The 25,680-nt window shown below is 41.1% G+C and overlaps 1 protein-coding gene across 1 annotated transcript in view; it reads left to right on the forward strand.

The window, feature by feature from the left end:
* The window catches only part of AR (androgen receptor), a 197,683-nt gene that overhangs the window by 157,904 nt on the left and 14,099 nt on the right, over positions 1–25,680 (forward strand). The window contains exons 3-4 of the mRNA XM_025986825.2: positions 676–792; positions 20,082–20,369. Of these exons, the coding sequence (XP_025842610.2) occupies positions 676–792; positions 20,082–20,369 (405 nt within the window). The remainder of the gene's footprint in view (positions 1–675; positions 793–20,081; positions 20,370–25,680) is intronic.

Here is a 25,680-nt window from a genome sequence, read left to right on the forward strand (position 1 = left end):
TTTCTCTCTGTAGCATTCCAGCTGTTCTCTCTTTAAATCTCAGGTCGAATTCGTAGGTGTTCAGATTGTTTTGAAAGTTATCTAGGTAAGTTTGTGGGACCAGATGAGTTGATGACCCCTACTCTTCTGCCATCTTGCCCTTCCCTCTCAATCACTAACAATTTAAAAACAATGAGAAATCTTGTGGAGTTCTCTTTCATTGAATTATTACCTGTAATTTTATTGTGAAAAACAGGCACCATCTTAGCTTGAGTATGATCCTTTGCATGATTACAGAGGTCAGGAGTTAGAAACATTGCCTAAGTCCAAGTCTGCTGTGTTATGCTAAGGGAGCAGTAATTTCCGTCATTGATCACTTTCCCATGGACATTCATGGCTTTTAGTACAGGTAAAATATCTTATTTTCAAAAACCAGTGAGTGGTCCTTATAAAGGAAGTATCAGCAGGACCTCAGTTGTGCATCTCTATAAAAACACCTATGAAAACCAAACAAAAAAGCATCGAATTAACCCAGGTGGTATGATTCTGTGTGATCAAATTGTTAATGGCCATTCTCTGTTCACTTCTGTCATCTGGCAGGATATATCCTTATGCCCTTTCTGCCTAGAAGTACTAAAGGAGAGAGAGTCTGGAAATGCATTAATGGGGCATCTCCTATTCTGTTTGTTCTTCCAGGGAAACAGAAGTACCTGTGTGCCAGCAGAAATGATTGTACCATCGATAAATTCCGAAGGAAAAATTGTCCATCTTGTCGCCTCCGGAAATGCTATGAAGCAGGGATGACTCTGGGAGGTATGATACTTTTCCTCCTTCTCCTCCCTCTCCCTCTTTCATTCTCTCATTCTCTCTTTGAACCAGATTTTCCTTTTTGGTACTTCTGAGGTGGCCAGCTCTGCTCTAGATACAGACTGACTCCTTCATATCCTATGTGGCCATCAGCCAGCTAATGGCTTTCTTTATCCTTAAGCATGTCACGCCCCACTCTGGGGCTCAGCATAGGAACAGAAGGTGTGAAGCAGGGATCAGGACCCATCAGGGGGTGGTGAGTGAGTGTGGAGTGGACTATGGAGTCCCCAGAGGACACAGTGATACTGGCTTTATGTGTTGAATGATAGCTAGGATGAGAGAACTACAGAATCCAGAATAATCACAGGTGCAGGATGACCCAGGCACAGGCTGGCCCTGAACACCCAGGAATAATCTCAGTTAACTACTTCTATATTGTAGGGCAGGCCACCTGGAATGAGAAGCTGCTTCTCTTTGGAGCCTATGACTAGGCTGCCAAGCAGAACCAGTTTCCTATCACATCTCTCCCCAGGGTTGAGCAGGGCTTTTAATCATTTTCTTTTCTTTGCAAATCCATTGATAACTTCCAAAAGCATTTTTTCAGGAGCACAATAGCTTGACAGAGGGAAGATACAGCTTTTTTGAGGGCAGCCATTCATCATAAGCTCTCTGTCCCCTACCCTGTGTCTACCGTGAGCACGGTCACCATTCCAGAAAGGCTTGGCTTACTTGTATATTTTCCCCTTCCAAATTCCTCACTTCTTTATGTTCACATCTGCTCAGTGGCAGCTGGCAGGGTATTTCTTGCAGCTTCCAAAAAAAAGCATCTTTCATGAGAAAAGCAGGCTCATCAGTCTACTTTGATTTGAAAATGGAACTTGAAAAAAAGCCCTTTTCTGAATGCTTGAAACTATAGCCTCCTAACTGATTATTCATTATCAGCCTGGAAAACCTGAGTTGCTGGAATCCTGCCATTTCTCCTCCCCATCTCAAGGCTTATTATTTATTTATTTATTTATTTATTTATTTATTTATTTATTATTTATTTTCTCAAGGCTAACTTAGAGCACTTGTGCATCTCTGATTTTTTGTAGGGTGCTCAGTACCTTGTCTGCCTGTGTACATGGTTACAGAAACAAACTTGTTTCCTAACTCTGTGTGGGTCTTCAGGGTCTTCATGCTGATAACTGTGTCTGCCCCTCCTTACAGGGCAATAATAGTCTTTAAACAGACCAAAGTACTACAAATGAATTGACTAAGGTTCAATTTGAGACAGTTGCAACAGAGCCATCTCAAGTAGTGTCTAGTACTCCCAGACCTTGCAGGCAGATGCTCTGTGAGTAGTTTCCCAGGCAGCCGTATTAAATGAGACTCAAATATCTGACTCAAAGACCAACCATGCTCTTATTTGCTTGGTGTACTACGGAGAAATCCTACAATTATGGTCTACTGTTGGGAGGAAGGAGGAGGACTGGGGTGAAATGCAGAAGGGAAGCCAAGAAAGGTGACAAGGGACTGATAGGAGGGAGTTTTCTTCATATGAATATTACAACCCTATGGTGAGAGTTCTGATGCACTCAGGTCTCAATTATTTAGCCCTCTGTGAATTGTGTGTAAGTGATGGGGGCTCCCAGGTACAGAAGCCCCTCGGCTTTCCATCTGTTGATATGAATTGTAAGCCTGCTTTAACATAGGTGAAGATTTATGGTAAAAAAAAAAGTCCTTATAAAGTTTGGGTTCAAATCTTAAAAATTAGTTTCACGTTTTAGCCAACATCTTTCTTTTTTAAAAAACAAGATTTTATTTATTCATGAGAGACACACAGAGAGAGGCAGAGACATAGGCAGAGGGAGAAGCAGGCTCCTAACAGGGAGCCTGATCCAGGACTGGATCCCAGGACCCCCAGATCATGACCTGTGCCAGAAGCAGATGCTCAACCACTGAGAAACCCAGGTGCCCCAATATCTTCCATTATAAAACACTCATGACATGGTTATAGTGAACCCCTTTTCAAAAGGAGTAATTTCACTACTTCATATATTAGTCCAGCATAAATCTGTCACTTAATTTCATGGAGAGAGTGGTACAGTAGGTTTTCAAATTGATTTATTGGATAGAATGCTCAAGTTTAAATGGGCTTAGTCAACACAATGAAAAGAAGGTGAGAAGCGCTGTGAATGGCTTTTGTTTCAGTTTACTTCTGTGATATTTATTGAATGTCAATTGTGTACAAAGGCACCATACTGGGCAATAGAGCTCAGGCTGGCAAACTTGAAGAAATGTCTACAAGATACAACGATTCTTGATACTGTGTATGTGGCCTTGCCTTTGGAGTCAGACAGATCTAAGTTAAAGGCCCAGATCCATTATTTACTGTGCCCCTTCTAAGCCTCAATTTCTTCATTTATAATTTAGTGATATCACTTTCACAGAGGCATGATGAACATGAACATCCTTGGTAAATGACAAAGTGCTAGACAAATGTGAGGGCTTACTATGACAGTGAAGTCACTAGTAATTTAAATGGTAAGCGGTTAAAGCACTTCCCAGTTGGCTTTTGCACTGAGTTACTTGCGTGCCCTATAATATTTAACTATTCTAACAGGCAGGGAGAACATCACCAGAAATCACTCTTTTTTTTTTTTTTAATTAATTTTTATTGGTGTTCAATTTACCAACATACAGAAAAACACCCAGTGCTCATCCCGTCAAGTGTCCACCTCAGTGCCCGTCACCCATTCCCCTCCAACACCCGCCCTCCTCCCCCCTTCCACCACCCCTAGTTCGTTTCCCCGAGTTTGGAGTCTTTATGTTCTGTCTCCCTTGATCACCTCAAACTTAAAGAAGCTGATTCTAGTAGTTAAGGGAATCATATATTGTATTCAAGTACCATGTCAATAGCATCCCAAGTATATGCCCACTTAAAAACCATTGTTTGAAAAACAAACCTTTTCATTTTGCTAAACTTATCTCCACATTTCCCGATTCTCTGCTGCAAACCCTTCTCAAGTTTATGATTAACTTGCAAATTCAGTGTACATCACACCTTTACTCAAAACAATGGAAAGAAAACATAAATGTAGAGTGGCCCTTCTACATTAGAAGAATGTACTTCTTCTAGCAGTAGACTTCCCTTTTCATAAGATTTGGGTTTAACATAGACATTCTGATCATACTGAGGGAGAATTCTTATAATTTTGTTTTATTCTTTCTGTCACTCAAAACAATATAATATATTCTAAAATGGCAATTTTCCATCATAAAATTGGGACAATGAGATTTACCAAGGACCTTTCTGACACTCTCATTTTGTGATCCTGGGTCTAAAGTCACAGAAAAAGCTTATCAGCTTTCTTTTGATTATGTATCCACTGCCTTCAGAAGTTTAGACTGTCTAGAATTGAGTCTTTTGACTTGCATAATAATTTTAGCTATCTCAGTTACAATGAAGTAAGATGTATTATGTGTCTAAAAGTAGACTGGATGCACAGATTATTGAGGGAGTAGAGGGCAGAAGGTTTATCCTTGTATCTTAGTTCTCTAAGAACTGGTACTCTACAGCTGATGCTTGCTTAGTGTTGAGGCCTCAAGATTTCTAACTGGCTTCGTCTGTAGTGTTCCGTCTACTGTTGGGTGATGGGATCACCTTAACTCAGAGATATTTAAAACACAGAACTTTTTACCTTTGTGCTTCTAGCCCTATCTACGTGTTCACTGCTTGTTTTCTTACCAGCTCTTGGTGTTTTTTGGTGTTTCTAAGGGTGGTTGGAGTCTCAGAGTGGATCACTTACAGACTACCTTCAGGCTATGAACTGCCCATTCACAACAAGGATAGGCCTTTCTTTATACACAGTTCATTTCTGGCTGCTTTTGAAAAACACATTGCTAATTGCTTCAGGAATTTGAACCTCTTGCCTAATTTTATTTATTTATTTATTTATTTATTTATTTATTTATTTATTTATTTTTGTATATTTTTTATAGGAGTTCGATTTGCCAGCATATAGCATAACACCCAGTGCTCATCCCGTCATGTGCTCCCCTCAGTGGCATCTCCCAGTCACCCCATCCCCCCACCCTCCTCCTTTCCACTACCCCTTGTTCATTTCCCAGAGTTAGGAGTCTCTCATGTTCTGTCACCCTCACTGATATTTCCCACTCACTCATTTTCTCTCCTTTCCCCTTTATTCCCTTTCACTATTTTTTATATTCCCCGGATGAAAGAGACCATATAATGTTTGCCCTTCTCCAACTGACTTACTTCACTTAGCATAATACCCTCCAGTTCCATCCACGTTGAAGCAAATGGTGGGTATTTGTCGTTTCTAATGGCAGAATAATATTCCATTGTATATATATACCACCCCTTGCCTAATTTTAATATAAAAACACACAAATATATCCAAAAAAGGACCTTCCGTCTGGTGAATTAACTATGGCTTTTTCAACAGCCTATAATTATAATAAGTGCACAGCCATGTCTCACTTTTCTCTGTATTTCCCAAGGATATACTTCCAGTTTCCAAGATGTAATAAGAAAGAAAGAATTGCCCTGAGCTGTCATCTTCTCTTCTAACCTTTTCCTCCTTCTCACTTTCCCTCCTATTACTCTCCAAACATTTATTTATTTGTTTGTTTGTTTGTTTGTTTTATTTTTGCATTAGGCAACTCTTGAGTTCTCAGCTTTTAATAAATGGCATTAGTCCCTGCTTTTACTCTTGCCTTTCCTGGACCATGGAAGATGGTAGGCCTTTCAGGAATTTCATGTAGCAGCCAAACCCCAGAAAAGGAAAAGAAACCTAGAACATGTGAGAGTTTAAAATGTTCAGCGTTTTCCTCAGCGGTTTACTTTAACATATTTGAGAAATCTCTGTCCTACTACAAGACTGAGCTTTACACCTGAGACTCAAAACTGTTAGCATATCTGCAGGGTTTTTTTTTTAAAGATTTTATTTATTTATTAGAGACAGAGAAGCAGAGACAGAGACAAGAGGGAGAAGCGGGCTCCATGCAGGGAGCCCGACATGGGACCCAATCCCGGGTCTCCAGGATGAGGCCCTGGGCTGAAGGCCGCGCTAAACCGCTGAGCCACCGGGGCTGCCCCAGATTTGCAGGTTTTAACAACCTCCAGGATTCTTTAGTTGGGAGGATGGCTCAGAGAGCCCATGGCCACGATCTGATATCACCATGGATGCTATGAATATCCTTGTGGTTTCCAGTGTTGAAGACTGTCTTGATGCCAGCTCTTTTACCATTCTCCATGCTCAAGAGCAGCCCTGCATTGGTACTTTTGGATCACATGTCCACACATGTCCAGATGCAAGAGGGTGATTCCAATGCTGAAACACTATTCACAGCATGATTCTTCAGGAGACGAGTTTCATAGCATTTATCCATCCATGTATTTATCTGTTCATCCTTCCAACCAGTCAACTAGCGAGTCCTTTTATCTTTCCATCCATTCACTCATCTATTTATTCATTTGGCGAATATCTATTGAGTACTAACTATGCACCAGACACTCTGGTAGGCATTGTGGGGGAGCAGTGATGAATAAAATGAAATCCTTGACCTCAAAAGGTTAAACATTAGGAGACAGACAGTGATAATGAATACATCTTAATCTTAAAGGATAAAGAGGAAATGACTGGGAAGAAGTTGAGTGAGACAGAAGGGAAGGGGGCATTCAACGCACAGGGCACAGTTAGAATAAAGGCACAGAGACATAAGTAAACATGTATGGAGGGTTTGAGGAATGGCAAGTCATTAAAATGGCCAGATTTGGAGAAATGGGGAAGGTAAGTTAAAACTGCATGGAAAACAGACTTAGTTATTATGCTAAAATGTTTGGATTTCAGGCAGTGAAGGATCTATGACATGGGCTAGACATATTCATATATCATTTTTTTCATTTTTACATTTGGTCTTTTTAAGACAATTACTGGCAGCATGAGTGTGGTAGAGGGGAAGACCTAAACTTTAGAAAAATACATAGTAGGCCAGGGAGAGAGGGAGGGGGAAAAAAGTCTAGCCCCAAATTTTGCTTAACACCTATGATTACAGCCTTGATTCCTGGGGTTAGTTGCCTCCATTAAGATTGATACCTGCAAGTACTAGCCATGTATGTACATAAGTCTGTCCCCTAAACAAACTTCTTGCCTTTGTCTAGGCTAGTGTTTCCTGGCATGGGTTCTGAGAAAATTAGTTCCATGACATGGTCCATGAAAAATGATTTTTATGGTCAAATAATTTATGTAAACCTACATATTATGGTTCTGTTCAGGAAGATTTATTGTATGTTAGCATAACACAGACTTTGGCAATACTGCAATAAAGTAACATGAGGAGCTTGGTAACTCAGGATTCCTAGATTTAATTCAACCACAGAAGCACTTTTTTTCATTTAATACCTGTTAATATCCTACAAAAGCACTGTTTTGTGGAATAAACTTTGGAAAACTTGGGTACAGATTATATATATATATATATATATATATATATATATATATATATATATATACCAGACAATACCTCTAGCCCAGTTCTTCCATTTTGTAGATGTGTATGCCATTGCTCACCAGGAGAATCAATCATAAATGGCTTCATGACCAAAAGTAGACCATCCTCACCACGTCTCAAGAGGATGCACCAGAGACCTTTAAAATCACTGAAGTAAACCATGTGGGGTCTGTAACATTATTGTCATACATAAAGGTCAGGATGTAATCCAGGCCAAAGTAGCATTATTGTCAAAGTCATCTAATGGCCACAGGTAGAAATTCCTGACTCAAGAAAGATAGATGCTAGACCAGTTATTTCTGAAAAATATAATGATTTCCAGCATTGCACAGAATTATCACTAAATATTTTGGTGAAGAATATCCAGATGTTATTTCCTAAAAATTTTAATAATCCTTTTGTGTACTCTCTAACCAGCACTTCAACATCTACCCAGACCTTCATTATGGTGCTACCACATAACCTCTTTGGTAAAGTAAGAGGCCTAGAAATCACAGATTTGTAGAATTTGAGTCCCACTTTGCACCCAGTGATTCATTCCCCTCTATACCCCCTGTTCAGCAGCTGCAGAGTATCATAAAGAATCAATAATGTGGAACTCAGTCACTGGGAACTTCTCCCTTCTCCTTTGACTCTAATTAGAGCCCTAAAAGTCTCCAGGTTGGAGATACAAATTGTAGGTCTCAATTCTAAGAAGGATGCTGCTCCCACACACAATTCTCAGAGACCTGAGTGCTCTTACACGTCTGCATAACTAAGAAGCAGAATTGCCCTACAGACTTTGATATCAATATGCACAATGTGCGACTCAGTATTTACAACCTCTGTTTTTCTTTCTTTTGCATGGTTTTGTTTTGCGAGATCCTGTAATATAGTGGAAATAGTGTAAGGCACTCAGATATAGACAGGACTCATTTCTAGTCCTGGCTCTGCCACTTACTATCTTAATGGCCTTGGACAAATCAGTAGATATTTTCGAGCCTAACTTTCTCCCAACTGTACCATGGGAATAATAAAACTGTCCTTACAGAAATGTTGTAAGTTTGTTTTAAAAAAAAATGGTACATAGTAGGCACAGAACGTTTATCATTGTACCCTCCACTCCTTTTATCGATGAGAATTAGCCTATGTGCTCCCAGTCACCACTGTTATTACAGTGTAGCTTTTGGTACTAGTTCCCTGGTTCTTTGTTCTCAGTATCACCTTCGAATCAACTCTGAAATCTGTTCTCTGTAGTCTAGATCACCGTGCTCCTGTTGATTACATACATATTTGGTGACACATTGGAGGGAAGAGGGTATATACTTCTCTCTAATTATAGTTCCCAAGAGAACTTGTATGTAGAGAAACCAGAGTCTGTGTCTCATAATTCCTTCAAACCAAATTATCTGGGACAGCACATATATGTTGTAGTCTATCTTTGAGTCTTTGCTTTTAGAGAACTATGGTTAGAAGTAAATAATTTTTTCAAGTCATGAAAATTGATGATACCCGTGTCTGGTACTTGAATGAGTATCTTACTTGTAAAATTTCCACTTAAAATGCTTGAGTTTTTAAAGTGTAATAGGAGCAGAAAGATTTTATTGTTGTTTACTTTTGCTGTAAGTGCTCTAAAATCCCTCAGTTGCTCTTGAGAGAGTAAAATGATGTCATAGGCAATATTTTTCAAAGGCAGTAGGCAGAAAGCTAAGAGTACACAGAACACAATAGGTCATATATACAAAGGCAAGTATTTTCTAAATATAACAATTCAGAAACAAATTATTTGAAATAACTGCTTGTTTGAAAACTTTTAACTTTTGATTTAAAAAGATAGCCACCTGTTTTTACAAATTATAGGATGTAGCCTTAAGATCAAAAAAGTGTTTAAAATAGTTTCTTATTGAACTCAACATATACATAGACAATTTACTTGAGCAAGATGCTTTTTTAGAGCATTTTGCACATCCTTTGGGATCATGTGTATATGGAATAGAACTAAGGGAAAAAGTACATGGCCACCCAGAAATCAGTAGAGCCTTCAGATTGTCTTTTATTGAAAAGGTTTCCATGACAACAAGTATTTATGAAGTAAACAAAATGGCATCACTACTCTGGATCACCTTTTCTAAAATCAGGTTCCACTTTCCTCAGTCTACTCAATCTTAGCTGTACTTTTTAGATCTCTTAAGCCAGGCATAGAAATGGGTTTCTTTCCCCTGCTGAGTACACCATTGGACCAATGGTTCTGTGGTTGAAGTGAAAATTGATTGTTGAGGGACATTTCAGCCTTCTAGCAGCCAGCAGTTTTAAAAATGTAAGCACAAATCCTGAAGAAATCACCTGCACAAAACTTGGACTGGCATTTAGAACTAAGAAGAAAATCTGGATCTTGACCAAGATAAAAAGGTCACCAGCCCAGGCCTGCACAGGGTGGTGTGTCAAGCTGGCCACAGTGAGACTGAGGACTCTCCCCGGGGTGGAAAATGAGGCATAGACACTTTGATTAGTGAGCTGTTAGGCACAGAGACATTAGTTTTGAAGCATTCCCATCTCCAGGCTGAGTAATAATGCTCTTAATATCATGGGATTTTTTCGCTGCTGCAAGAAATTCAGAAGACCAAATAGGGAGGCTCTGCTGAGCTCTGAGTAGCTGTAATGAGACTGTTAAATTCTACCTTCTTCTTTTCCTCCACATCCCCCACCCCCACAAACTAATTATTGCCCGCTGTGTACAAGGAGGCACACACAAGCATATGCATAAGCTCCTTAGTATATTTGTCAATAAGGCAGAAAAGAAAGGAGGAAGAAAACAAATCTAAGGAAAGAATTTTCCATTTTCTCCCTCTTGCCTGTCTTACAGGGAGGTAGGAAAAGAGAAAAGAAGCCCCAGTCTAAAATGGCAGCCACTCCCTTTGCCCAGTTTTGCATGCTGCCTCTTAAATCAGAGGACCTCACTCAGGCATCTGATTATGGAGACTGCTGGGTACAAGCCATCTTTAAGTTGCCACATTTCACCCTGTCTCTTTATTTTCATATTAGAAAAATTCCGGGTTGGCAAATGCAAACATCTCAAAACAACCAGACACTGAAGGAAGGCTGACCAGCTTCATTCAGAATAAGGATTCTAATGGGTTCCAATGGATAACTTGAAAACACCTTGGAACATGAGACTTAGGGTGTCAAGCGTTTGCTCCTCAATTGCAGATGTCAACATTGGAGCTGGGGGCCGCCTTCTTGGTTAACGACTCCCCACAGTGGGACCGATCGTTTCCCTACCTCACAGGCGTGTTGTGAGGACTAGCTCTAGAATAATCAATTATCATTCATGCAGTACTATCACAGTTGTCAGTTTGTAATACGACTTGGCATTAGCAGTGTGCCCTTTGATTACTCTTGATCATATGTGATGGCACTCAGGTGGTTGGATGAAGTGAAGCTCTGGCTTGATTGCTGGCTTTCTACAGTGTGCTGCCAGGAAGAAGCTTTGCTGATGGGACTCCAAGTGCTACCTGGAAAAGGAAGCCACTGTGCCTATCTGCAGCTCCTGTGGCCATTTTTATTTGCTTTTCAACTTGTGAGTTTTCCCTTACCTCCATTTTGCTGGACCATTGCCAAGGACCTAGATTTTAACCTCAGGCCCCATCACATAGATGAAGGCAGTAGTTGATCCACATAAGTGCAGTGAACAAGGACCAGATTTCTGCTTCTCCTGGAGGAGCAGCCCTAAGAAGCCAGCTGGCCCCTCTCTCCAAACAGACCAGGAGACCAGAGTAAGTTATTTTTGCCTTATTCCCAAAATCAAGGTGATTCTGTTTGTAGAAACACATACTCTTAGCCCTTTCATAAAGAGGGAGGTACTCAAAATTGAAAAAAACCAGCGCCAACTTCTCTTATTTCCTGTTTTTTTTTTGTAAATTTATTTTTTATTGGTGTTCAATTTGCCAACAAATAGAATAACACCCAGTGCTCATCCCATCAAGTGCCCCCCTCAGTGCCCGTCACCCAGTCACCCCCACCCCCCGCCCACCTCCCTTTCTACCACCCCCAGTTCGTTTCCCAGAGTTAGGTTAGAATGAAGGGGCAAAGTAGATCAGACTCCACCCCTTACTTCTAGCCTTAGTTCCCCCACAGTACCCCAGTACTCCTCGTCCACTTGCCTCTCCATCAGGTATGAGGTCTTGTTCTTCTCTCAAGCCATCCTCAAACTTTGCATTATTCTAAGAGGAGAAGTGCTTGGAGTTGGTAATATCTTACTGTTCTTGGTCTCTGCCCCAAAGGCTCCATGTTGAAACCAGTTTCCTTCTGGTGGATGTGGAGTCCTGAGACTAGAGGCAGACAAATATGAGAGTCAGAGCACTGTCTCTGGCTTGCCTGGGGCCTGCATCTTCCACCCTCTTCTTTCTCCTGTCTCCACCTACTCTCTCTCTCTCTCTCTCTCTCTCTCTCTCTCTCTCTTTCCCCTGACTCGGCAACATTCTGGAGAAAAGCCAAAGAAGGACTTCAGGAGGGAGGGGAGTTTCCCACTCCCTGGGACAGAATTTTAATCTCCAGGCCAACAAGAGGTTCCCTAATGTGGATTGAAAGGCTAATGTAGTTTATTTTTTAACTGCTTTCTATTTGTTTGAAAGTTGCATATTTCTGCTAGTGAATTTTCCTTAATAAAGCCACTAATAATATATCTGTGGTATTTTCTTATTTACAACAGACTAACAGAATTAATGCTGTTAACTTTGAGCCTTTTTTACTTTTCCTTTCTTTTTTTTTTTTTTTTTTTCTCGTTTGCTTTCCAGGTCATGCTGACCTGTTCGGCTTGGGCTGTTTCACATTTGTTTTTAATGTCAGTTTAAATGTAATTGTAAAAGCATGTATGCTCTAAATTCATGTAGTTACTTTTTCCAGTGGAAAAGCCTGGTATGTGAAAGCGTTTCCAGGCTCTACAATTTCACATGAGCAGATTTTTGGTAATGACTCTGTGCCCCTCACCCAGGATGGCATCTGGACAGTGACCCCCTTTCTTTTGGCTCACTAGTCATAAAGAGACTTGGAAATAGTTTCTGCCAGATCCTTTGCTTTGGCAAGGCTATGCAGCATTGCATATCATTTTATTATTAATTACGTTTACCCCTCCATGAACTAAAAACCATTAGACTAAATAGTCCAACAATAAACCTTGAAAGATAAAATTTGATATTCCTTTTGCAGGCTATTTCTCTGACTCAGAAATGGGACTGGGAGGAGAATGGAGGCATGGGGGAGAGGACCAAGAGGGCGTCTTGCCTGAGAAAGTTTGGCCTATACTTATTAGTGTACACTTATATTTGGATGCACCCCTTACTAATCTTTCATTCCATGCTTGCCAGAGACTGGCTCTGTTCCCTGTCTTTTGTCCCTGTCCTACTTCTTCCCTACTCATCTCCAACTGGAAGTCAGGATACTTGTGTCTGTTTTGTGATCTGCTACTATCTAGCTGTGTGACCTGGGACAAAACGGCTTTGGCCTTCAGTCTACTCCTCTTTAAAACAGGGATTGGTTTGAATGGGAGAGGAAGGGATAGATAAGAGCTGGGGCCCTCAAGCATTTTCTTGGCAATGTAACCTTTTCTTCAAAATCTGATGAAGAGGCCCAAATGTAGATACGGAATAAAGCACTGGCATTCTGATTTGAAAGAAGCCAGATGCTTACACTCACTTTGCATCCTCTTGGGGGCCCTAGTGGAATTTGTAGACCTCTTGAGGCTCTAATTGCATAGTAGAGTTGATGTCCGGGGGTCTTATAATTCTGATTCTCACTCCTAATTGATTTCAATCCCTGTGGAAACTCTGTATGTTTCACCAGTTATCTTATTCAGAAAGAAGTTTACCTGATTCCAATAAACGGGATGAAACAGAGCAGTGTGGAGCCTAGGAGCTAGCAAAAGGCATAATTTATTGACTTACAGAATAATTTACTCAGTTCTAAGCACCTTTGTCTTAGCATGCTTTCTCTTGGGGCAAATTACAACAACCCTGTGAGATGATCCTATTATTCTTTCAGGATTCCAAAACCTGTCAGGTTGGCCCTCAACCTCTGGCCTGAGACCAGATGCCCAAGGTGGGAGGCAATGCTTCTTATACGTTGCCACCTTAAGTAGTTTTTCAGAACTATTGATCCACTATTGGAAGATCCACTATTGGAAAACAAAGATCCACTCTTGGAAAGCATCATAGCCTGCCCATTGGCATATACTTTTACCAGTATAACACTTTCACTGAGATCATTTTATTTCCTCCTAATAATTATCCTACGCTGTAGTCAGGTGAGATTGGAGCCAATATATAGATGAGAAAACTGAAGTACAAGAGAAGTCAAAAGATACGTTAGAGGTCACGTATCCCATAAGACTCTGAATTAACCACCACAATAATAAAAAGCCTTTAATTGTAAATAATGTTTTAGAACTTTGATGTCCTCATTCCATTGTGCCTCCTTAAGTTTAGTGCATTTTTTCATCATGCTTCAGTCTTGGAGGGTCCTTCTAGTGGTGTAGAATCATCTCTTTACTCACAGGTACCACCACAGTATCTATATATTCCTCATTAAAAACTTTATTATTTAGGTATTAATGATATCCCCATTTTACAGATGAGTAAATTGAGGCACAGAGAGGCTAGGTCTTTTCCAAAATCACACAGCCAGTAAGTATAGAGCCAGGCTTTCTACATCAGATGGTCTGGCTCCATGTTCTTTGCTCTTCACTACTGCCTTTTATGCACATATGAGAAAACCAAGTGCAAAAGAAGGAAAAAGATGTTCCCAAGGTCATACACTGAGCTCCCCTGGATCCCAATGCAATGTCCATCTGATCTTCTAAGCCTGAAGTTGCTGACCTGAAGTTTGCTAGCCTGAAGTTAGATCCCCTGACTACAGTCTCAGTGGGTGAAAAGATGGTCTGCCAGGGTGATGTAAGCAAGAGGCCACAAACTAGCTTTCCCCAGGCCAGTATTCACTGACAACATTCTGTTTGCCCAGCACAGCCTTTGTTTAGGAAATTGTCATAGACTGCCCCCAGCCAGGGTATCAATCACTTTCACTGTCCCCAGCCTACCTTATTTTTGTGTGCTAGGCAGTTTTACTTATTTACATATGTGCCTGACTAGTGAAGATATTTGAGTTCACGATCCCTTTATTTAAGCACTGGAATACCCAAGCACCTGTGCAGACACACTTACTCCTATATGTGCATAGAAGTATGGCCTAGGCTGGTTTCACAAAGAATTTGCAGCCCTGCAGCAAACATGTCTTTATGTTTACTTAGCATTTAGAATTACACTTAAGAACTGAATTCAGTTTTACAGGCAGTTATGTGCAGAAGAAACTCAATCGTTGTTTTTCATTTTATAATGTGTTACTCTTCCCTGCTGTATCTGGCTTTCTTAATCCTGCTGTTCCTTCTTCCCCGTGCCTGAATTTGGTCACCTGCAAACCATTCACTCTCTACTCATTAGAAATGGATGGAGAGGGAAGGAATCATTTTGGGAGGCTCATTATGTGCCAGGCATTCTCTCTCATTTAGTTTTCATGAGTGTCCTAAGAACTAGGTGGTGGAACCCCCATTTTACAAATAAGGAAACGAAATCTCAGAAAAGCTGTGAGAGCAAAGAGTTCAAAGATACTAAGCAAGTAATTGACATAGCTGTATTTGACCTTAAGGTCATCTGACTCTGAAGCCTGTTATCTTGCCCAATGCCACACTTCTGTAAGAGGACTGTATTTATTTTTTATTGCTGCATGACAAATGACCACAAATTTGGCAACTCCAAACAGTACCTATTTATCAGTTCACAGTTCTGTAAGTCAAAAGTCTGACACAGCCTGACTGGTTTCTCAGGTCAGGGTTTCACAAGTATGAAATCAAGGTATTGGCCAGCCTGCATTTTAATCTGGAGCTCAAGGTTCTCGTCCAAGTTCATGTGATTATGACAGGATTCAGTTCCTTGCAGTTGTAGGATTAAGGTTCCCATTTCCTTTTTGGCTACCATCCAGAGGCTGCTCTCAGCCCCTAGAGGCTGTCCTCATTCCTTGGCACGTTGATCCCTCCACCTTCCAAGCCAGTGACAGAGAATCTGCCTTATATTGAGTACCCCCTGACTCCATAAATTTCTTTCCAGAAAGAGCCCAGTCCCTTTTAAGGGTTCATCTGATTAGCCGAGGCCCATTGATGATAACCAACCTTAAAATTCAGTTTAATTATGACCTTAATTACATCTATCCAGTGCTTTCACAGCCACAAGTAGATTAGTGTTTGACTAAGTAGAAGAAGATGTGTGAACAACCAGGGATCAGGACTCTTGGCTGCCATCTCAGCAGTCCACCTACCAGAGAAAGCGATTCTTTTATGCTCCCAATTTTAAGGTGAGATATGAAGAAGAGAAACATCTTTGACATAGGGAGAATGATTCAAGTTTACTTTTTTTAGGATTTTATTTATTCATTTGAGACAGAGAGAACATGAGCATGGTAGGAGGGGCAGCAGTGAGGAGGCAGAGAGAGAGAGGGAGAAGGGGGAGAGAGTCCTGACATGGGACCCTATCCCAGGACCTGGAGATGATGACTTGAGCCAAAGGCAGATGCTTGACAATATGAACCACCCAGGTGTCCCTGATTCAAGTTTTCTAAAACTTGGGGAGTTTCACCTCACTTGCCTCTTCGCTGTCCATGGATGAGAAGGCCTCTTATCTTGAGGTGGCAAGAAATGAGGCTAGAATAGTACCTAAAGGTCACAGTGGTTATAGAAGCTAAATATAAATCACATCTACCTCTCCTTGGGGATACACCATGGAACCTGAATTGAAAAATCTTTCTCTGGAACTATAGAAACAGCCCTCAAAGGGATCTAATGCCACCAGGCTGAAAAGTGAGTTCTCCATAGGATCCAGGCAGCAGGATCCAGACATCATGTCAGGTGCTCTGGTCCCTTAAAGAGGGGGGACAGGTAGGGAAAGGGAAGGAACTTGACAGGGGCCCTTTGTTGTCACTGATCTGACCTGAGACTGAAAGACAGGGAAGAGCTGCAGAGCAACTCAAACACCTTTAGACTATCCACCTTTACTCCCTTTTCTCCTGGTTTTACCACTCATTTTATGTAAACCAATGGGTCTCTCCTATAAGAGGAACTGGCAGGCCTGTGCCTCACATGAAAGAATTAGATCTGACTCTGGGGCTCAGGTGCAGGAGGAAAGAGGGGTGTGGGGGTGGCCTTCATGGAAGAAAACAAGGCCTTGGGCATTGAGTAACAGCTGAGACTAGCAAGCCTCATTGTCCAGCATTCCAAGTAGTCTAGCAACATGCTGGCCTCTGCTGCAGAAAGAGAACAGAGGATCCCCTGGTAGAATTAATGGAATCTGATTTCAATTATGTCCAGTATAGTCACCCTCTTCAGGCAGAGAGGCCAGAACACCTGGTGCAGCTTGGGCCACTGTGGCTGCAGGGACAGCACATTACCTGGGTCCTAGAGGCAAGTGTGCAGCTTCTTTGCCTTAAGCTGGTATCATATATATCTAGAGGAGGAGGATGTGAAAATATCAGCAAAGTTCTCATTAGCACTATGCAGAAAAGGGGGAGTGATTTCATGTTGATGGACTCTCCCCACAGTCTCTGCACATATTGATTTTGCTTGTAATGAATTTGCTTAGGTCCACGAGTCATCACCCCAGTGAGATCTGAGTCACTGGTGGGAGAGTAGAGGTGACAGAGTGCACTGCACTGATTGCACCAGCACCAATTGCTTTGTCCCCGTACCTTTCAGAAAAGCCCATGGATTCATCTGTATAAAATTTATTTAGATTCTTTTCTTTTTTATCAATAGCATGAGTAGGGCATGACAAATGAGACAACTGCCCCAGAGAACAGTCTAGATTCACAGCATTATTCCATAGAACTTTCTGAGATGATGGGAATGTTCTGTCTGTATTGCTGAGCACTTGAATGTGGCCAGTCAGACTAAGGAATTAGATTTTTAATTTTCTTTAATTTTAATTAATTTAAATTAAAGTAGCCACATGTGGCCAGTAGTTAGTGTGTTGGACAGTGTATATCTAGAAGGAGCTCAGAAAGGTAAGTACTGTGATAGACAAAAAACAAGTTAATCTAAAAGAGAGCCGATGTAGCACAGGGAACTCTGGGTTAGGAATAGAAACCCCCGGGGCACCTGGGTGGCTCAGTGGTTGTGCATCTGCCTTTGGCTCAGGTTGTGATCCTGGGGTCCTGGGATGGAATCCCACATTGGGCTCCCACACGGGGAGCCTGCTTTTCCCTCTTTCAATATCTCTACCTCTGTGTGTTTCTCATGAATAAATAAATAAATAATCTTTTTTAAAAAAGGGATAAGGGATGCCTGGGTGGCTCAGTGGTCGAGCATCTGCCTTCAGCCCAGGGCATGATCCTGGAGTCCTGGGATTGAGTCCCACATCGGGCTCCCTGCATAAAGCCTGCTTTTCCCTCTGCCTGTGTCTCTGCCTCTCTTAATGTGTGTCTCTCATAAATAAATAAAATCTTAAAAAAAAAAAAAGGAATAAAACCCCAGGGTTTTACTCTTAGCTCTGCCACTAGGTGACCTCACTCTTTCTGGCCTCAGCATCCCCATCTTTGACTTGAAAGGGTGGATTAATGTCAGAAGTCCCAAAATGGTAGCTAAGGACTGAATTTAACTTTGAAATACAGATGAGTTCCAGGAAAATTTTTAAATATTACACAGTTGCCTTCTAGGGTTCTGTGTATGTGTGTGTGCACATGCATGTGTATGGCAAAGCCAGGAAGGCCAGTAGTCATTTACTCTGGTTCACCAGAGTTTCTGCCATTCACCTACACACACACACACCACTGCATTATCTATGTACACCCTGAAGGTATATTGAATCTGTGACCCTTGGATGAGGTGGTTTCTAAAGACCCTTTCTACTTTGTCATGCTGTGAATTTTTAGGCCACTATAGTGCTCTAAACCTGTTTCTACTTTGGGCACATGACTAGAGTATGTTCATAGTTTCCTGCCTCTTGTCTTCTGGATCTGATGCTAGTTACTGAAGTTTGGAATCAAGGGTGAGGATGGAAATCAGGGAAGATATAACCCCAGCCCCACTCCTCAGCTCTGCTGTTTGGCTAGAAGTAGGGTTCAGGGCTTCAGAGACCTTGAGGAGGCAGCATGATATAGTAGAAAGAACATAGCCTTTGTAGTGAACAGACTAGTTTAGAATATTGGGTTCTCTTTCTTGATAGCTGTGTTTCCTGAGTTTATTCACATGTAAAACAGGGATAGGATTTATTCCTGATCAAAAATCATCGTGGAATTAAATGATGCAATGTGTTCACGAAGTGAGGCATATGGAAAACCTTGGAAAATAGTTACCGTTCTTTTTCTTAGTTGCTTTGGGCATAGGGCTAATTACATCTCTGTCCTCTTTCAGGCTGGAATGGGGAACTACATGGTCTTTCAGTTCCTGAGCTCAAGGCCAGAAACTGCTAGTGATGAGAAAGATGGGGTCTACCTTTAGAAACTGTACCAAGGGAATAGACCCAGGAGGCACTGCCAGTCTGTGGAACCCTTGCTGACATGGGTTCACCAGATGATATTTTGGGGGCCAAGCCTCTAAATCTGGTAGTAGATGGGCCCATACCTTCCATCCCATGCCCTTGATGGAAGGTGGGAGGTGGGAGTTGACAGCATGTGTGCATATCTCTTTATCACAGAATGTGCAAGCCCTACAGAAATGGTGGCTAGACAGTGTCATCTTGCACTAGGGTTGATTTTTCCAGTCTCCCCTCTTACTTTGTCCTGAGTTCTCTGTGCTCCTCTTACACACCACCATTTTCTCTTCCTCTATCCTAGTTGTTGATCCAACATGTGATCCATTTTTGCATTAACTTACTGAGTTGCACTATGACTGGAGTTTGCAGGACTTATTTTTCTAATTAGAGCTGCAAATCAATTCCAGAAAAGTTTCTTTTTCTATAGGACCCAGAAACATATCAGCAATAGATTTTGTTGTAATTATCCATTTAAATTGAGCAATCAAGTTATCTCTTTGTTTTATTTATAGATATAAAGAGGTTTATGGTTCTCCCCAGTGCAACTGCCTGTGCTAGGCCTCAAAGTTATGACCTTTTCAATTATTTATATTTCTGCCAATATAAATGCTAGGGAAAATAACACAAAGTAAATATCAGGATGCCCAGGTACCTCTAAATTGTGCGTGTGCAAGAATGGGGCGGATGGGGTGAGGATGATTCTTAAGATTTAAGTTTGGGATTATTATTGTTTTTAAAAGATGTGATTTCTATCATCCTTTCTCATAGCTGCCTCTTAGTATGGTTCCCATTTTACAGACAGAGTCAGGGATATTCTGTTACTCCCTTGGTAATATTGAGGATTTCAGCCCTTTAGCTTCTCAATCTCCCCTTTTCTAAAGAAGAAGATCAGTATGTGTGTTATGGCGTATGTTCAACTATGGGCATAATGTCTGACAATTATCTGTATTCAGTAGAAAAAGTAACACGAGGAAATTCCCATTTCTTAAATCCAAGGTGGGACTGAGGAGAAAGCAAAATATGACAATTTGGGTTTAGTAGGATTTTAGAACGATAAATCATTCATTCAGCCAGTGTTTAAACTGAGCACTTGTCCTTAAGGAGTTTAGATTCTGTGACCAGAGAGAAGGAATATCCTTATTTTCTTAGCTTAGGCAACCTTTCTCACCGGGTAGGTGATTTGTGTGTTTGGCCATTGATAAATGAATCCAAGTTTCCTTTCCTTCCCAATAGCCCGGAAGCTAAAGAAACTGGGGAATCTGAAACTGCAAGAGGAAGGAGAGGCTTCCAATGTCACCAGCCCCACTGAGGAGCCAACCCAGAAGCTGACGGTGTCACACATTGAAGGCTATGAGTGTCAGCCCATCTTTCTGAATGTCCTTGAAGCCATCGAGCCAGGCGTGGTGTGTGCTGGACATGACAACAACCAGCCCGACTCCTTTGCAGCCTTGCTCTCTAGCCTTAATGAATTGGGTGAAAGGCAGCTTGTACATGTGGTCAAGTGGGCCAAGGCCTTGCCGGGTAAGGAAACCAGAAGTGTGGGCATGGGATAAGGGAGAGCGTATTTAGTGAATTGCTCCTATGAGCCCGCACCATGTCTTAACTTATGCAGTCCTCCCCATAACCCTATGAAGGGGAGAGATTGGTATAATGCCCACTTTAAAAATAAGGAAGTTCATAAATCAAAGAGAAGAGCAGCATTATAGAGTATCCCATGTCCCTCACATCAGCACACAGTGATCACGTTTGGATGTTTAAGCCATAGACATAGCACATTTCCCCATAATCAGAGATCACACGGACATACCCTTCTATGCTTTAAGGTACTCTTCTACATGTGCACACACAGGTATACCTGCAAAGATAGTCTTGAGCCTGACTGATATTCTGTCTTCAGTATTACCCTCATACCATGGGAGATCTAAAGAATACAGTATGGTAGAAAGAAAAGGTTGGGAGTCAGAATACTTAGGTTCTGGTCTTAGCTCTACTGGTGCCTTATTGTGTGACCCCTTCCCTTTTCTGGGTCTCAGTTTCTTCACCTATACTATGTGAGGAATAGTTGGGCCTAAATTGATGGTTGTCAAATTTTGCCTCAAGAAACTCTTTTAGTGCTCTTTAAAACTGCCTTAGGAATTATAGTGGGAAGAAATATTAGGTGATAATGAAAGAAATACAAAGTGTTTGTCTAACTTCTGCTTGGTTACTTCCAGTAATAGAGAACTCAGTCTCTCCCTAAGGCTATGTGTTGTTTGAACAAGTTGCATTATTAGAATATTAGAGCTTGAGGAAGCCTTAGAGCTCCTCTCCAAGGATTCACAAACTTTCCTTGAGTAGCCAAAGTCTTTATTTCTTAAAAACATTGTATACAGATCCAAGTAGAGCTGGTTGATTTAAAGCCAGTACCTCGGGATCCCTGGGTGGCGCAGCGGTTTGGCGCCTGCCTTTGGCCCAGGGCGCGATCCTGGAGACCCGGGATCGAATCCCATATCAGGCTCCCGGTGCATGGAGCCTGCTTCTCCCTCCGCCTGTGTCTCTGCCCCTCTCTCTCTCTCTGTGACTATCATAAATAAATAAAAATTAAAAAAAAAATAAATAAAGCCAGTACCTCTCCCTCACTACCCTGAGAGAAGCCTTGGGTCACTCTTCCAGAATCTTAGGGCTTCAAGGAACACAGTTTAGAGACAAGTGAAGCATAAACTCTATAAGGGTTGTCTTAATCCTAAAATTCTATGATTCAAAGATTCTTTTGGAACATCAGCAACCTAAACCTGTTACGGAGTTAAAGATTAACCTGCCTTCTAAGAATTGCTGCCATTCAGATGGAAATTGATAGTGAACAGAGCAGTTTCATTTGTATTACTTGATTTGATCTTCATAACAGTACTATAAAGTAGGGATTCATTTTCCTATTTAAGAGAGAAATACACTCAGGTTCTAAGAAGTGATGTACTTGGCTACAGTTACATTGTCTGAAAGTAGCAGGGGCAGAACTTAAGCCCAGGTCCCCTCCTGATTCCAAATCCCTTCCTCATCCCACTCTACCCATAGTCTGTGTGGTTCCCCTATAGTTCCAGAGCCCTGGGGTTTCCAGTGAGGGTCCAGAGCCTCATCTGAGCCTACCTGGATCATAATATGATCTTGTTGCCTTTAAGACATTGCATGTTGTTGGCTATCAAGCCTTTATTTTTTCTTTCTAACTCAAAAGGCCCAGGCATCCAGCAGACCATCCTAACACCTTCCTTGCTTGAGAAGCCGAGGTTGGTTAGACAATAAGATCACTGGTAAGAAGGCCCACAGACTGGTTGTGTGTGCAGTGTGACAAAACAGAGGGTTCACAGAGGGAGGAAAAACCACAAAAAAGAGAAAGTTGCTTTAATTCTTATCACTTATTCAGCTGGATGTCTTAATGCCATGTGTGTAACAGAGAATCCGTTTAATCTTTCTAGCTGTTGCTAACCACTTAAATCATCCTATTTTTTGAATAGAGAACTTTTTTGTAGATCCGATTCCACTTAATCCTCACAGCAGCCCTGTTAATCATAGGAGCTATGATTTCCATTTCAAATGATAAGGCTCAGAGAGGAGAGGTTAACTAACTCATTCCATTTGGGTTACTTAACAAATGGAGCCAGAATTTGAGCTTACGTTGCCTGGTTTCTAATTTGGTGGTCTTTACAATAACCTACTGTAAATCATTATGGAAAAGTTTGTATGCCTGGGGGTCACTGGCTTTCCTCAGCCCATCATCCAAACCGAGAAACCCTCTTTCTATATTAACAAGTCTGCAAATCAGTATCAGTTCATGATCTAGCTCATCAGAGGAGATGATCTCTGACCCTGAGTCATTTAAAATGGTAGCTTCAAAAGAAAGCCAGTTACTACATTCATAAGAACTGTTTTTCATATCATCAGTAATTACCTACTAGTTCACGTTATTTGCTCATTCAGCAGATTGACTCCCTGTCCTTTGCAAGCCACTATGCTAGACATCTACTTAAATAAATTTTGTCAAGTTTTCTGTGATGGTGATGATATATGTAAATCACCTAGGATAGTACCTGGACATTAATAAATAATACCTACCACTTGAGGGTGTATGAGTAGATTGTATACAGTGTATTTATAATCAGGTGCTTCTGATTTGGAATCTTAGCTATATACTACTAGTTGTGCAACCTTGAGCAAATCACATGTCTACATTTGTCTACATTTCTGTTTTTTACATTTGCAGAGGTGGTAGAACAATCAGTAACTTGCTAATTGTTAGTAACATTGAGATTATATAGAAAGAGGACACAATAGAAGATGCTGTGTAAATGATGGGTCATTATTATGAGGCTTGAATGCTAAGCCACTGCTTTCACTAAAATCAGTTTAAGCTGCCACCAGCCTTGCCTAGAAGCTCATGCATGGATCCCAAGGATGATTTATCTTATTTGAAGACCTTAGCTGTCTGATGCACTATAACACTAAAGAATTTCTCTACTGGCCTTTCTTTGGACGTGTGCTCCACACTAGATATGAGACTACAGGTTTCCACTGCAGATTGCTAAGAAATTATAGTTGACTACATTTTATTGAGAAAACAGAATCTCAGTGAAACTTTCTGTGCTCCCTAACCTGTTTGGTGTGTTTCAGAACCTGATGATGACTCCTCTTTATTTCTCCAGAACAGTAGTAAGTAGGTGTTAAGTGAAGATGTGCTAAAGTAAACTTGGAGGCTGGGGCTACTGTCCTCAAGTCATCCCTTACTTAATAGTCATGCTATCTGGGCAGGCGACTTCAAAGGCTGAGCATTAGAAAACAGAGTTAGGTATTGTAATCATATTAGACCTGTAGGAAAATTAGCCTGCTATGTTGCTGATGTGTACACAGTAATTAGGATTGAGCACAAAGGAGGTCTCACTAAGGACCATTAGTATTATTACAACTAGTATTACAGCCAAACTAAGCTTTCCCTTTTTTCTCTTGTTAGTTCCCTGGCATCTCAAGGAGGTAAAAAAATCATCAGTACTGACGACTTCTTTGGTACCTGTATAGTTTAATCCCTGTTCTCCCTACGCACCCTCATATTCACACACTAAGCAGCCAAGTCTTTCCTTGCTTCTGCTTCAGAGGTTCAGGTTTCAAGCTCCCAGGCCCTTTCTCCAAGAGGTGTTCCATGCTTGGTCCCTGCTTTTTGTGTCCTACCGGGAAGAGTCAGTACCAGGAGGTCTGTGCTACAGAATGACTTCTGGCAGGAGATACTCTGGGGTCTGAGACTTAAGCTAGTTTGTCAGCATATCACTACAATGAAGAAGGGAGGCACAGGCCTGAGAGCTAAGATTGTAGCCAATTCATTGAGCTGCAGTGCTGGTGATATGGGGACTCTGTGGTCCCTGATGTCTGATAAGCTTGGGACCTAAAAGAAAAGAAGGAGGAAATGGGGTTTTAGGGTAGGCAAGAACCAAGCCAGCAGAACAACGTGTCTAGATAGTGTAGACTTCAGACCTGGGCCTGTGGCTAAGAAACACTCAGGACCTTGGTAGTGCTTGAGCTGTGTTCTTCAGCAGTAGAGTGGAAAAAGCTCTGAAGTAGATAATCAAAACACCTAGGTTCTAGTCCCAATTCAGCCACATATAGACTGTGTGACCTTGGGGAAGTCAGTGAACTTATCTGGCCCTCGGATTCTTTGTTGGCAAAATGGATGTCACATTGTCTACCCTCTTGGGTTATTGTGAGAGTTAAATTAGGTCATCAAAAGGAAAGTTAGAAGCTTTACCTAAATTCATGAAAGCGTTCCTAACGAGATATAGCAAAGCAAAGTTTCAGATAATTCTGGATCTTTTGGAGAAAGGAGAAATGGGATACTGTTAAGAGATGAGCTCTGAGGTGATGCTCCAAACATTCAGCTGCCTCAAAACCTCCAGAAAAATATAGCTACATCTATTCTACCTGTGTGGTATTGTGGAAGTAGCACCTAGGAACCTCTGTTCTCTGAGACTAAGGGAGATAATTTGGATATCATCTAATTCTAATTTTATAAAATGAAAAAAACTGGGGGTTCTTATTCCATTTGATTTAATAAATATATCAAATTAATAAATATTATAAATACTGAATTAATATTTCAAAGATGTGTACTCAAATATCTGAACTGTGCTATGTACTAGGGAGGAAAGTTAACAGAAGGGATGGTTCCTGTCTTCAGGAATCGACAAGTCTTATGGAGGAGATAGATGTGTACATAAGTAAATCCCAGTACTGTGTAATGAGTGCTATAATTGGGTAGGGCTATACAAAGTTCAGTAAGAAGGTAAAGGAAGAATCTTTAAATCTTCTGCTTAGATGAGTTGGTAAAGGCTTCACAGAGGAAGGTGCTTTTCAGTGAATATTGGAAAGATGAATTGGTATTTATCAGATGGAAAGCCTGAGGAGGGAGGAATGCATTCTAGGCAAAGGCAACTGCCTGTGTAGAGATAGCAGGGTTATAGAGGCATGACAAAGTATGGTGTATTCAGCAAACTAAGTGTTTCAGAACAATTAGAACCTAAAATCTGAGAAGTAGCAAGAAATTAGTCGAAGGAGGCAGATCATAAAGAACTTGTTTGTGTATAATAATGGCAGTAGGGCAGAATTGGCAGAGTAGGAAGCTAGCAGAGCTTGGTTACTTGTTGAATAGAAAATAATGAACAGGAAGTTAGAGTCAGAAAGAGAATCAGAGAAAAGAGAGAGAGCCCAAAGGTGGTGTAGAGAAGTCAGTGGCTATCAAAGGCATTCCAACGTATGCTGATATGTAATAAAATCCATTTCACAGTGTTGTCAGAAGGGACAAATAAGATTATAGCTA

Source organism: Vulpes vulpes, chromosome X, assembly GCF_048418805.1.
Source record: "Vulpes vulpes isolate BD-2025 chromosome X, VulVul3, whole genome shotgun sequence".
Lineage (NCBI taxonomy): Eukaryota > Metazoa > Chordata > Mammalia > Carnivora > Canidae > Vulpes > Vulpes vulpes.